This window comes from Cornus florida, unplaced genomic scaffold (genome assembly GCF_030987335.1).
Source record: "Cornus florida cultivar Cherokee Brave unplaced genomic scaffold, ASM3098733v1 CherokeeBrave_3.0.0_Hap2_Chr11, whole genome shotgun sequence".
NCBI classification, from domain to species: domain Eukaryota; kingdom Viridiplantae; phylum Streptophyta; class Magnoliopsida; order Cornales; family Cornaceae; genus Cornus; species Cornus florida.
This window is the reverse complement of record NW_026775581.1, coordinates 122,616,557-122,630,796: the sequence shown is the minus strand read 5'-3', so window position 1 is coordinate 122,630,796 and position 14,240 is coordinate 122,616,557. Positions and strand designations below refer to the sequence as shown.

The 14,240-nt window shown below is 36.2% G+C and overlaps 1 protein-coding gene across 7 annotated transcripts; it reads left to right on the top strand.

Annotated features, from left to right (window-relative positions):
• Positions 1 to 759: 759 nt before the first annotated feature.
• LOC132284357 (uncharacterized) lies at positions 760 to 13,874 on the top strand. Of its 7 annotated transcripts, none has more exons than XM_059786461.1 (9): positions 760 to 1,664; positions 1,859 to 2,014; positions 3,219 to 3,297; positions 3,741 to 3,808; positions 3,900 to 4,043; positions 4,852 to 4,893; positions 10,958 to 11,088; positions 13,248 to 13,322; positions 13,497 to 13,874. In XM_059786461.1, the coding sequence occupies exons 3-9, from the start codon at positions 3,242 to 3,244 to the stop codon at positions 13,623 to 13,625; spliced, it is 645 nt and encodes a 214-aa protein (XP_059642444.1). In that variant the 5' UTR covers positions 760 to 1,664; positions 1,859 to 2,014; positions 3,219 to 3,241; the 3' UTR covers positions 13,626 to 13,874. The 7 variants fall into 7 exon arrangements, with proteins under 7 accessions (XP_059642444.1, XP_059642442.1, XP_059642441.1 ...); XM_059786459.1 differs by having other exon boundaries at positions 819 to 1,664; positions 1,859 to 2,010; positions 13,221 to 13,322; XM_059786458.1 differs by having other exon boundaries at positions 822 to 1,659; positions 1,867 to 2,014; positions 13,221 to 13,322.
• Positions 13,875 to 14,240: the final 366 nt, after the last annotated feature.

Here is a 14,240-nt window from a genome sequence, read left to right as displayed (position 1 = left end):
GCCTGCATACACCAACTCTCGGGATTTCTCAAATGCCCAAGAGAGCCGGCTCCAGCAACTACTTGAGGCGGCTCCAAAAAAAATGTGGAGCCGGCTCCACAAAAAGGAAGAGCCGGCTCCACTCATCTACATCCTTCCTATTTCACTCGGCACCTCTCAAAAACCCATAAAAGCCGGCTCCATGATCATGGTTGAGCCGGCTCCCTTCAAGTGTCCTATTCCCATTATATCTCGGCACTTCCTAATTTGGGGTCATCATTGAAACATTCCAGAGAGCAAACTGACTTAGGAGACTTCATCTTGCTTTGGGCGAATTCTTCCATATGATGGGTTCCTTCACTGGTATGTTAAATCCATGAAATTCCCTCTTCAATTTATATATATTCCTGCTCTTAATTTTTAGTCGAAATTAGCACAAACATAATTCACTATAGAATCTTTTGGTGTCTTTGATTCTTTTCAGTTGAAGATATGGTATTTGCAAGAAATTGGTGGATCTGTATGTTCGATCCACTTCATGCCTTAGGTTGTTAAGTTTTTTTTTTTTTTAAATAAAGTCAGAAAGAACCTAACTTACTGTTTTATGTTGTTGATCATCATTGATTACATTTGTGATCAAACCCCTCTCACCCAAAAAAGTAAGAAGCCAAATTTAAAGATTAAATTAATGATCATTTTTTTACTTTTCTCTGTTGTTACTTGCTTGAAGGAAGATCTAGTAATTGGGAGCCTGCTCTACTCATATTGGAGCCTCCTCTACTTAAAGTAGAGCCTGCTCCATTCATATTGGAGCCTCCTCCACTTTTACTTGAGCCGGCTCCTTTTATAAGATTTGATACATTAAAGAAGATCTACACTAAACTATATTGAGGAGACTATAGTTTAAGCAACCATCATTGGGTACAAATGCAGCTATCTTCTTCCCATTCTTAATCAGCTGCACACGAGCAGATTTTCTCATGGCAAAGTTGGGCTGCTTAGCCTCAATACCACTGCATAAATTAGTTAAGTGCTGTTGAGTTTTGAAATATTGATTTGGAAAGAGAAGATGAATGTGGCATTTGCTACCAAACTGAGCCTTAGAACCGAATCTTGGGGCAAAAATATTGTTGCGTATTTAAATCTAAAAATTTATCTTTTAAAATATATAAAGGGCATAATAGTAAATTTTTTATTATCCTTCCCTTTCCTTTCTTTTCCCAAACATGATTGTTATCCTTCCCTTTCTTTTCCTTCATTAATCAACCAAACACGATTGAGGATTAAACTTATCCTTCCCTTCCCTTTCCTTCCATTTCCCTTATAACTAATGTTATCCTCCCCCTTCAAACCCATCCTACCAAACATAGCCTAAATCGCCGGCCGCCCAAACATCAGCCGCTGTCACCAATCGTCAACCTTAGCAACCGGAAGTGTGACCGTCGCCGACCAAACGACAGTGAACGATGGTCATATTCGCCGGAGCGCTCAGTCCACTAATTCAGCTTTATCAATGATCGTCCTGTCGCCTTTGGTTTCGTCTCTGGTCACATTCACCATAATTATTATCTTTCCGTCGAGTCTTTCGCCGCCGTTAAAAGACTTTTTGTTTACTGCCGTGCCCATCGTCGGTCGTCATCTGAGCCTTCTCAAGCCATCGTTGTCGCCACAGACTTGCTGGTTGGGTATTATTTCATTTTAAAATACAAAATTATCACCACCAATTATACCAATACCACTAATTCCAACTGTATATATATATTTTTTTCGTTATTCATAATTTCTCTTCTTGGTTATACTAGTTGATAACATAAAATTATTATGATTTATAATTTTTTTTTTTTTTTTTTTTTTTTTTTTTTTTTTTTTTTTTTTTAAGAATATCAGATTAAACCGATATAACTACCTTCTTCCACCACACTGCCGAGAATCCTTCGCCGCCCGTCTCAACGTCTTGCCCTGGCCGTCGTTCCCTCACCGCCACCGATCTATGAATTTAACCGAGTAGCGTGGGCTTCACAGAATCACACTGTAGGTACGACTCTCTCTCCTCTAATCTCTCTGCTAAACACCCTTGACATACTCTTTCTAAATATGATTTCACCGACATTGAAAAACCAATTTCTACTCTCTACTGAGATTTCAAAATTAATTTCCGGGAAAAAAAAAATTCGAAAATGTCCTTGATATGAACCCTACAACATTATCTGATTTCTCTCTCCTTTTTGTCACAATAATGTTCTTCCTCTCTGTCTCCTCGAGGGAATCCGAACGCATCGGTTTGGACATTATTTTTTTAAATGCACATTGCATTTGCATTTGCATTTACAACATATAAGTAGACAACCCTACCCCGATGTTGGGTTAGGGTCGGGTTGGCTCGAGTACCAGTTTGATTCGATTTGTCCCATCAACCAGCCCGGATTTCACCCCTTAGTTTTCATTCTCTTTCGAAAAGTCTAGTTTTCATTCTTGCATGATTTTTTCGGTATATTTTTGGCAGTGTATTTGTTTTTTTAAGGGATGTTGACTAATTTACATAACGATGTTGTTGCACTCACTGAAATTGCATGGTATAATTTGATTGCAGTTTGCTACTTTGCTTGATGGAGTATTATTGTTTCTCTTTGGTGGGTTTTGATTGATTGACATGGTAATTGTATGAAAAACATTTAAACTGTTGTATAAGGTGATCATATTGTATGTTGTTTCAATTTACATGATAAACTCTGTGTTTTCCTTTGATGGTTTTGATTGTTTCCCTTTTTCTAGTTTTGGGGTATTAGTTTTGTCTATTATCAGTTTCTGGGTATGATATGTAGTATATTCCATTTATATTCCAACTTATTTTTGCTTGTAGTTGTTGCTGGTGGCCGTCTTTTTGCACTTCCATTACTTAGTTCTTATCCTCCATGTTCGTGTTCAGCTCTTTATGTTTTTATCTATGGACCAACAAATCACTTCTTGCATATTGTCAGTTTCAGCACTTCAGATAATTTACTGAATGGGGCTGCTGTTTCTTTCTGAAATCTATTTTGCTACTCTCTTTATCTACACATGCACGTGTTATGCCTTTTTTATCCTGGTTGTAACCTTACTTGACAATAGGGATATAGCTTAATGGGGTGGTTACAAACTTATCATTATAGTTTAATTTGTCTTTTCTTTTTTATTCTTTGGATTCTACATACTTGAGATTTTCCATCTTAATATAGTGTTTTCATTTTAATAATTCACAGATTGGAAAGCGAAGGAGGGAAAAATGGTATCTGAAGCAAAGGAGAAGATATTGCATATTTTTTCAGATTTTATGACAAGGTTAATTGATGTGCCTATGATTTTATACTATCAAATGATTTTAAGAATGTATATTGAGACCATAAGCCTCGCTTTAGGTGGATCGATGCCATTGATTATAATTAGGTCGGGACCTTTTGGTACATATTCCAAACCAGTGCTCCTAAATGCACTCAAGAAAAAAAAAATGTAAATGAAGGCACAGAGCTCTACTTAGTGACATTTCATTTGCTGCGTTATGGTCATTAAGCACTGTATTCACTTTGGAATCACTTGACAAAATATCTAAATGATTTCTTAAAGTGTTAGAAAGTTTATTTTGGTTCTTCCCCCTCTCCTCTAATATTCTAACATGCATACATCGTAACATATTTGGTGCTGCAGTGTTAAAATTCTTCTTATCTTCATGGCTCTGAAAAAATATATATATTTTGTACTATTTAATTCTGGTCTTTCCATTGTAGCATCACAAAATTCGATGAGTTAGTGCCTGTGGGGAGTAGGTTGCTTGTTGGATTTCAGCAAGGACTGGGTGAGTGTTTGTGGATATCAGTTTGTTATATGCTGCTGGTAGAAGGATGAATTTCTTGCTGCTTTTTTAATAAAGCTTGTTTCCCCTGCAGACTTTCTTCAACGGCCTCCAATTAAGAAGACAACATCTGAATTAGTTGAGCGCATCATTGAAGCTAATGAAACAAAGAGGGTTTTATCATATTTTGAAGCTGGCTGTGTCAATACTCATGATAGCGTACAAAATATTAGCAAGTGTAAGTACATATGGATCCTATTGATGAGTTTACTCCTGGTTAGACAACTTAAAAGAGTATAGGGATAGTGAGAACCAACTACTGCAGTGATGGTGTTTCTTGCTCATGCTTCTCGATGCATTTCCTGTAGAGGATAATCTTTTTATATCTCCCCATTGTAGCCAATTGTTAAATATTTATAGAGATGCAACACGGCTTGCTTCATTTTTGTTGTATTAATTTAACATTCTGAACACTTCGTTGTGGAATTTTATCTCTATTTGCATCCAGTGGTGATAATATGATGTGATCATCTTATTGCATTAGAGGTTAAAACAGTTTATTGAAAACTTTGAAGAAGTTGCACACTGTTATTCAATTGTAAGTAAATATCCTGTAGTATAATGTATATACATATACACAAAGAATATGCCCTAACAAAAAAGGAGGAAAAGACAAGACTGCCCTAATTAAAAAAGAGGAAAAGACAAGACTACCCTTAATATTAAAATAAATCCTCTAACATTTATAATGATTTTTTTTTTTTTTCTTTTTTGTTCTATTCTACAGCATGGGATTGATTATAAAAAATATATTGTCTATTTAAATGTCCTTGGGATTTGATGTTTTAAATTCTCTCTTCCTCATCAAAACAGCTAGTTTGCACTGCACACTCTCTTTATTTATTAATCCGATTGGTGTTTCTTGAGAACACGGATTACTTGCTTGCTATTGTTTTGTTGATTTATATCCAGTGGGTTTTGCATATAAGGAAACTTATTGGTCTTATTGCATTTTTTTTCTCCATTTGTGAATTTGCATACAGAAGTACATACGTGCCAACTTGGACTTTATGACCATCTAAGTAAAGGTAACTTCTGTTCCTTAAACTACTACTATTTTTTTTTTTCTTTTTATGTTCCCACAATATTATGTAAGGAATGGTATTAAAAGTTTGGTGAACAAGTAATGCAATTACAGTAGTTTCAAAATTTATGTCTTCATAATGTTTGTTATCTTTCTTGAGTGGCATGCATGATGCCAGTTAATGTTTCTCCATAGTATAGTTTGTCTTCCGTGTTTAGATAGGTGTTATGCAAAATTATAGGCTTCAAATATTCTTGGAACGTTGTTATTGCATACTGATCTGACTTGTGACTAAATATTATAGTGGCCGTAATATTTGTGAAGCATCTGAAAAAATGTGGTGTGACACAAGTAGGCACTCAAGTCAATGTGGTGCAGCAAGTTGCATTTTGGACATAATCTCAGTACTCCCCCACAGGAACTTCTTCACCTTTATTCAAAATTTAGTAACGACATTTACCCAATCAAAAATTACATTTTGTCTACCAACCAAGTATTTAGTAAGTGGACCACAATCATGTCCTCTTGCAGTGGGATGCATTGTTCTACTAATAGAGCTTGCCTACATTTTTCTTTTTCATCGTTCTCCAAGCATACACTATAAGTGATTGTGGGCTGATTCCTATCAAACGCTATCAATATTTAAGGAACTAAGTTGTCTTTGCTCTCTTAAGGAATTTTTGGTGTGGATTATTGTTTTATTGAACTGAGTTGAGTAGTTGCAAGTACCATTTGGCAGAAGAAAGTCTGCTTATGATATCAACAGGGCGGTGACACAGATGCTTGCTGTCATGCCCGGTTTGTAATATAATGAATATTGATTAGAAAAGGGAAAAAGGGCTTATTATTAGATTAATTGGATTTTTCTTTACTTGATGACTGCGTTCTGTTGTATCCCTGTAGAGTGTGGTGCAATCTAATTAATTTAGCATTGCATTGAAATTATGCATTTTTTAGTAACGATAGGATGTTTTCCCCAAGGAAACTGATGTTGGAAGATCCAATCACTCTGAACAAAAGAAGCTCAAAACCAATACTTTGTCAGAGGCTCATAGTACTATGCTATATAATAAGCATTTAAAAAGGATTATGAGATCAGAATACATCATTCTACTCTCTCTCTCTCTCTCACACACGCATACACACACACAAAGCACAATAATTGGACGCTGTGCAGTTTTTTGTCTTTATCTTGAATGAATTTCTTATGTGCTGGTCCTGGTGCACCGTGCAGCAATACCTGGAACGTAGATTGTTTTGTTGGGGAGAATGAAAATTAATACATGGTATTCCATGTACTCTAAATTGTGGCATGATAGGATTTTATTTTTCTAGATGGTTTTATGTCAGGAAAGACCAAGGTGCTGAAAAACTTGGCTTTCTTTGCTTTGTACAACGGCGTCGAAAAAGATTTTAATTATTGACAACTTGTTCCAATTGATGCTGAATGTGCAAGTGAGCAGGGTAGATCATGAATCACTTGTTGATACATTTCTCGGTAGCAGGGGACTTATCACATCTTCTTCTCTCCTTGTTTGGAGTTCATTTATGACGTAGTGGAAAGCGATAGATTGTTCACAAGGAACGGGTTACTTTGAATTCACAGAGTAGTGTGTTTTGAATCCACAAAACAAGAGATAAATTCATAAAGAATTTTGAAATATTATTGATAAAAGGTTAAATTCTGCTCTTGCAATACATGAATATTTATAATAGAGAAAACCTAACACTAGAGGGAAACTAAAATCTAATCCTACAAGGAAACTAATGGAATAAGAAAACTAAAAGCATAAGAAATTACCTAAAATTAAACTACTTCTAAAAATATATATAAAAATAAAATAAGTAAGAAACCTAAATAATAAAATTACTAAATAGTAAACCAAATTGTCCTACATTAGTCTCCTCCACTTCAAAAAAACTCGTCCTCGAGTTTCACTCCGGATCATAGACGAGTATAAATAAAATTTGATACCACTGCGGGACTTGAGCGATTCACAAATTCCTCAGTTCTCATGATGGTGCATTGGATGAATAATCAACAGAGTAGTCAAGATAGCAAAAGAGCAATGAGCAAGCATCCTTCAAGTTGACTTCAATTATTGCATCTGCACAGTCCCAAACACTTGAAATCCTAACATGAGTTAAACTTTTGATTTTCCTCTCCAATTATTCCCTCTAGGTGACTTCGAGTGCCCAAATAAACAGTGTACAAAATTATCATGCACTGTAATTTCAGGCGTATCAGGCAATCCACATTCAAACTTCAAAGGAGTTCTTTTTGTTACACAAATCTTTAAAAATTCAATCACCCACAGTTGGCTGCAAAGTCCAAAACCATTAGAAATATTACCTTTCATAAAATTATCAAAAAGTTGATATTTGATGTTTTGGGATGGGTATTGAATTCGACACAGAATAGAACTTGTGATAGGATGGTCAATTCTTGGCACGTTTTCCAAGCAAACATGCATATGGGAATCATCTTCTTCTTTATCCTCACTCACACCATTAGCAAAAATAATGGTCACTTGTGTAATTTCCACCTGTGCACCTACCATCACTGGTATGTTGAAATCAGAATGTGCCATTACATGGTCTAATTCATGTATCACATTCTTGTATAAACCTGTTGCATTCACTTGGACATCGTTGAGTAACAAGGATTCACAAGTAACTTTTGCGGCTGCCGAGTCATCATCTTGACCCATCGAACATGGGTCCACACCACAACGTGGGAAACAATCGTCTTCAAGTTTTTCATTGAGAAGTTGTTTGCCTTCATCCTATTGCTTCATATCATATTCTTTCTAGCTATTATTTATATCTAAGAACTCTATTCTTGAAGCTGTGTTATCAGAAACCGTTCTAGGCGCATCTGTTGCGAATAAAACATGGTCAACTTTGTTATCCGCAAATACAAGAGGTGGAGCAACCCGATTTTTCTCTTAATCAACCTCAATAATATCAGTCGTTGCTTCACCAAAATTATTATCATCCTTGATGCTAGTATCTTTCTTGTAAATTTTCTCTGTTGACTTTTTGACAAGGGACTCTCTTTACGACAATTCCGATATTTTTGATACATTATTTCCTCATAATTTGGTGGTAAGAAATTAGCCATCAATAGTTGTTTCATCTTGTACCATGATCGCACAGGCTGTTTTCCTTGCCTTATCCGGTTAGTGTGTATTTGTTCCCATGAAATTGAAGCCCATCCTTTCAAATTAAGGGCAACGAGTGAAACTTGCTTGTTTTCAGGTACATCAAAATACTCAAAAAATTCTTCAATTTCTTTAACCCAGTCCAAGACATATTCAATAATAATACTTCCATGGAAAGTAAGTAGATCAAATTTTACCTGAAATTCACGATTGTTGCGTCTACCTCGATCACTGAATACGAACTCCTCATCATCATAAGAATCATCAAAATAATCTGCATAGGCTGGAGGCCTACGTGGATAAACAGTAACATAACCCATATTTGGTTGATTGCAAGACACATCATCAGTGCGAACTCAAACTGAACTACGAACCTGGTTGCCACCAATTCCAAAACCAGTTGGTACGAACCGATCTTGAGTATGCATGGCTGCCCAAGGGGCCTTCACTCTACAATCATTGTCGGCAAAGTGGGTGCTACCAAAACGAGCAATCTTCATCAGTCCAGGGTAAATCAAGGCTCTGATACCAACTAAAGTAGCGGAAAGCGATAGATTGTTCGCAAGGAAAAGGTTACTTTGAATCCACAAAGTAGTGTGTTTTGAATCCACAAAACAAGAGATAAATTCATAAAGAATGCTGAAATATTATTGATAAAAGGTTAAATTCTGCTCTTGCAATACATGAATATTTATAATAGAGAAGACTTAACACTAGAAGGAAACTAAAATCTAATCCTACAAGGAAACTAATGGAATAAGAAAACTAAAAACATAAGAAATTACCTAAAATTAAACTACTTCTAAAAAAATATAAAAAAATAAAATAGGTAAGAAACCTAAATAATAAAATTACTAAATAGTAAACCAAATTGTCCTACATCAATTTAGTTTATCCCAAATTGATCAAAAAGGTTCTGAAGAGGGTGCTTGTAGGGGATAGAGACAGATGTGATTACCAGTGTCTTTATGCCTTGGTGGTGCATATGGATGGAGTGCAATAGATGTTTATCTGGCAGAGTGGGATTACAAGTTGTAGAGGTGAAGAAACCTGGGGTATGGTGGCAGGGACGGACCCAGGAAATTTTTTTTAGCATGAAATTTTTTTAGATGTTCATCTGGCGGAGTGAAATTTTGTGTGGGTGTGGGGGGGGGGGGTTTGTAATTTCAGGGGGGGCAACATTAAAATTTCATAGGTATACAATTGAAAAAGGGGAAAATTACTCATGGGTGTTGGTTATGAACTTTGGTGCTTTTACTGAATTTTTTATTTAGAAAAAGGGTTGTATATGCTTTTCATTCTCTTTTAAACACTTTCCTCTCAAAAAAATAGTCTATAAAAGAAAAGAACTTATGTGGATAATCATATTTAGGTTTTTTGGGAAGTAAATTCATAACATTTTTATTTACAAAAAAAAAAAAAATTAATAACATTTTGGGTCTTGCAATTTTGTCATTGATATATGTATATGAAATGCAAGAATGGTATATTCCATTAGATTCTGTGCTTACAGAATTACTAGTAAAGATGGCAAGGGCCTGATTATATCCAGACTTCTGCCTCTATCAAGATGAATATGGAACATTAATAACGAGTTAGGGCGGGTTTGAAAAAAATATAAAACTTGATTTGGGTTCGAGCAGAGACAATATTCATCAAGACAGTCCTGCTCGCCCAATTAGTGAGCTATGAACATGCTATGATAATTGTCAATTTTGACACCTGTTCTCCAACATTGGAAGTCAAGTAAGGCTTCCCAACCTTTATAACAGGACCTAAAGGTGCACAACTAAGGCCATGTATTTTCACTTACATAATCATGTGGATGGCAGTTCAAGAAGGTGGTATACGCCGAAGACAAAGCTGGCCCCAGTCAGCCAAGAACTGAAAGCAGGAGTGGGATTCGTCACAGATACTTGATTGTATCTCTAATTGTCGTCATTCTTTCCCACTGTTTTAGGCTTATTAACAGTTTTTTTTTTTTGTTTTGTTGGTGGCATGTACATTATTATGTCATATGAAAGAATCTGGTTGTCTTGTGTCATCTTCTAAGAAGTTAAAAGAACACTCGAATACACATTACGTGATGAGAACGGGCATCTAAAGTTTAATTGGGGTCAGGGATGAATTAGATCATATCGAGGCTGGTGCAGGGTTAGCTAGTCAGGTTGGGATTGGGAATTTGGGATGGGGGCACCCCATACCTTACCCATCCTGTTGATATTTTGTAATCACTGTTTATGCCAACAAGCAAGCTAAAGGTCTGGAGGTGCCACATTGCTTGCACAGCTTTTTTTTTCCCCTTTTATTTTTTATCTTGTCTCTACATGTTTTCCATTGAATTGGGACATACTTATGTAATTGTGCATGTATCTATGGACTTTATGTAATCACCCAAGTTCTGTTACAAGAGTGACTACTTTGTGCAAACAATGTCAAATATTAGGTCAGCGCATACAGTCTTAATATTAGGTCAGCATGTAGTGTTACCTTCCATCACCCTGTATTGGTGGGACAAACATTGTATCATGGATTCATGGGCTTGAATCCCATTTCCTCCGGTGCAGGCAAAATTACTTGATAGAAAGAACCTCTTTGTGTTGCCAGAAAAAGAAATCTCCCTCTATTTAATTTATTAGTAAAGAGCTTTTCCCCTACTAGTCAAGTGGTGAGGTAGGGCGCTATTTGATGAAAATAAAAGAGACTTTAGGAAAGTTGTTCAAGTAGCTTACGTGGTTAGAGCAAGGGGCTGAAAATTCTTGTGTTGGTTTAAATCCTAATGGCCTTTTTATGTTCTGTCATACTCTACTTTTTATGAGAAATAACTTTTTGGCAACTTTCTACTATTGTATTATTCTTGGGTTTTGAATGTTATTAATTTATATTTGATCATGTTAATTGCAGCCAAATGTATACTCAACGAGCTTAAATGCCTTGTGGAGGATGCACAGCAAACAGTAGCAGAAAGTATCCCACACTTGAAGGATGAAGATAGTGGAGATGAGTCAGATCCCAAAGCAACTAATTCTGGCATGGTATTGTTGTTTTATGTTATTATTATCTTTCTCAGTTTGCATTCTTTTGTTTGTTTGATTCAGAGAAAAGGGAGGGATTATTATTTATTAATGTACCAGATGAGCTAATTGTTTCTAGAGGCCATTGCTTGATCCAATGTAGAAGTTCAGGTTACAGCCTGTGAATGTGGGTTCAAGTATGAGAGAAATCACTTTTTTCTTAAAATAGTGCCAACAGTCAGATGTATCTCTAGACCACCTCTCACAGCCTACCCTGCATAGACAGGACCAATGCTAGGTAATAACTAATTGTTTGACCTTCTTTTTCTTTTTAAACTTTGTTTTTAATCTTGGTTGTGCTGAGTTTATGGGAGTATTAGGGATGGCAACAAGGCGGATTTGGGGACGAATATGCCTAATCCCTATCCCTCATTGCCTATATTTATTCTCCCATCCCCACCCTTACTACGGTACGCATTTTTAGTCAAGTGCCCCATCCCCTTCCCAAGAAGAAAGTTGGGAGACTGTCCCCCTGCTCATTGGAAGAGCTGACTGGAGGAGAGCGAGATTGGGGAGGGGGGAGCTGTTGGTAGTATAAAAGAGAAAACCTAAGTGAGAGAGAGAGTGTGGTTGATCATAAACGCTAATCGGAAGAACCAACCGGACTGAGCGTGCCTGGCAGCTGGCTGAGTTGCATGGGAGAGTAGTAGTGGGAAGGGGGTGGCTGCTAGAATAGATAGAATCCCTAGTGAGACTAAAAGAGTGAAAATATATAAAATGGTGTTTCAGGAAACTTAAAGTAAGGGTGTATATGTATTTTAGCTGTATAACGCGCCAGGGGGTGGGGTGGGTGGGTACACCTACATATCCATCCCCTCATCTGCCCCTAACCCGTTTAAAGGCATAGTTGACCCAGTATCAACCCTCTCTTCCAGTTCCAAATCACTCTCCTCAGGAGTTATCTCCTCTCTTCATTACCTTAGCTAAAAGGAATAGTATGTTCTGGCTTTCAACAAAATAAGACGAAGCCTGCTTTATCAATATGATAAAGATGTGCAATTGGAAAGCAATGTCGTGACGCCTTTATGGATAAATTTCTTTATGGGAGAACTAGTACACTTCCCTTGGGACAGGATTTCACAACTTTTCGTTTTCATGCTATTCAACTTTAGAAAACGGACTCTTATGGATTATCAACCAACCCCCCCCCCCCCAAACAACGAAAAAAAAGCCAATTCCCCTTTCTCTAATAATAAGGTAAGCTCGTCCCACCTTTTAATATCAGAATCAATTCATATGTTCGCTCACCTCTTAACTCATTTAATTATTCATCCTTTTCCTTAGTTCTCTAGCTGCTTCTATTTTTGCCTTGTGTACTTTTTGCTCCTTGATGATAGCCAAACCCTCTTATATAATAGTACTTTATTTTGTATCGAGAGTGCACTAGTTTCTGACCAACAGCCTGTCAATGTTGGGTATATGTTGCCTCAATGACTGGTTCATGCCATGTTGCATAATGTGTAAACATCATTGTGCCCAATGCTGAAGCAGCTTTGGCTCATTTCTATTGTGTATATTTTTTTGTGCTGAGAGGATGATGCCATCTTAGCTTTCAAAGCTTTTACGGTGCCACTTGACATGTGCGGCTCAAAGTTAATAATCAACTCTACTTTTTGTTGATATATTAGGCTTTTCAATAAATATGTATATTTATATATATTTAAGTGGAGCATATAACTTGATGCTTCCAAACTATTGTCGTCTAGAGAATTGGCATGTTACTCATTGTACTGGTGAGTCCTTAAACGAGTGGAAGACATTTATGCTGCATGGAGCAACCTGTTGGTTGAGAATTCAGTACAATCAAATTCAATAGGGCCCTCCATGCCGCATGATTCCTGGAGTCCTTCTAGGGAATATCAAGGTTACCTAGGATTTCATTCCAAATCTTTAGCTCAATCCTGTTTCAGATTGTGGACCGCTACCTAGAACCAATTAGTAGTGGTTAGTAGATTTGTTATGGCCTCGTGTTCTTAATGTAATTTGATGCAACAATTAGTGGAATTTCATAAACATGATTTGATCCCAGTTTCCATTTTGATATATATTATTATTACATAATATTGGAAGGATTACGGCTCTATCTTTTATAGGGGGATGCTGAATCTTCCGATATTCAGAAGCTTGATGTTGCTGATTATGCTGTCCTGATAGGTATTATTTATAGTATGCTGAAGCAAGACTACACAATGCAGGTGATATGCCTTTCCCTCTTTCGTAAGATATTTCATATTTTAATGCAGGAAAAAGAAAACATTTAATCCCCCTACTTTGTATGGAATCCCTAATGTAGAAAAAATGGGAGTATTTTTTCAACAATGAGCGAGTTTTCCTATACAACACTTATTATGCTGTTATAATTGTTGCAGGAAAGGATTGTTGCTTCTCTTAATCTTAAGTCATCATCATCAGAATTGGAGAGCTACTGCCTGATGTGGTCTCTACGTCCTTTTATGGATGATGAAATCTTGCATAAAGCTTGGAGATTTATCACATAACTGTTTCAGATTCTTGTGTTCCGATTTTTTTTAATTTTTTCTTTAAATTTTTTGTTTGACATGCTTGTAGTTCAAATATTATGCAGCACAAGCACTATTTATTATTTTGGGGGATACCAGTACCAAATTAAGTGTCCACTGGTTTCGTCTGTCTTATTTTCTCATTGTTGACTGCAGTCTACTGATAGGACTGCAGAGGACATACTTCATTTGGTCACAGTTTACTATATATGATTTGTTCCTTGTCTAGTCTGGTGGTTCTTGATTGTTATAAAGCTATTTTTGACATGGCAGGAAAAGCAGCCTAACAATTTCGAGGGCTTGCTTGGTTTGTAAGCATAGAAAATTGTTTTCAGAAAGCATGCTTGGTTTTTAACTCTGAAAACACTTCTTCAGAGAATAGAAAATTGTTTTCAGAAAGCATGCTTGGTTTTTAACTCTGAAAACAGTTATCAGAAACTTAGAAAATAGATAACAGTTTTCATAGAACTATAAAAGACTGTTATTTAAATATAAACATTTTTATAACTGAATTTTCATAAAACAGTTTTTAAAAAAACTGAACCAAGCATAGTATTTTGTACAGTTTCTGTTTTTAGTTTTTTGAGAATAGAA

What these genes read in the sequence shown, in the direction of transcription:
- LOC132284357 (XM_059786459.1), top strand. Translation starts at nt 3,242, where the DNA reads ATGGTATCTGAAGCAAAGGAGAAGATATTGCATATTTTTTCAGATTTT. An exon ending in TGGATTTCAGCAAGGACTGG is followed by an intron (nt 3,809 to 3,899) that starts GTGAGTGTTTGT and finishes TTTCCCCTGCAG; the next exon opens with ACTTTCTTCAACGGCCTCCA. An exon ending in CGTACAAAATATTAGCAAGT is followed by an intron (nt 4,044 to 4,851) that starts GTAAGTACATAT and finishes TGCATACAGAAG; the next exon opens with TACATACGTGCCAACTTGGA.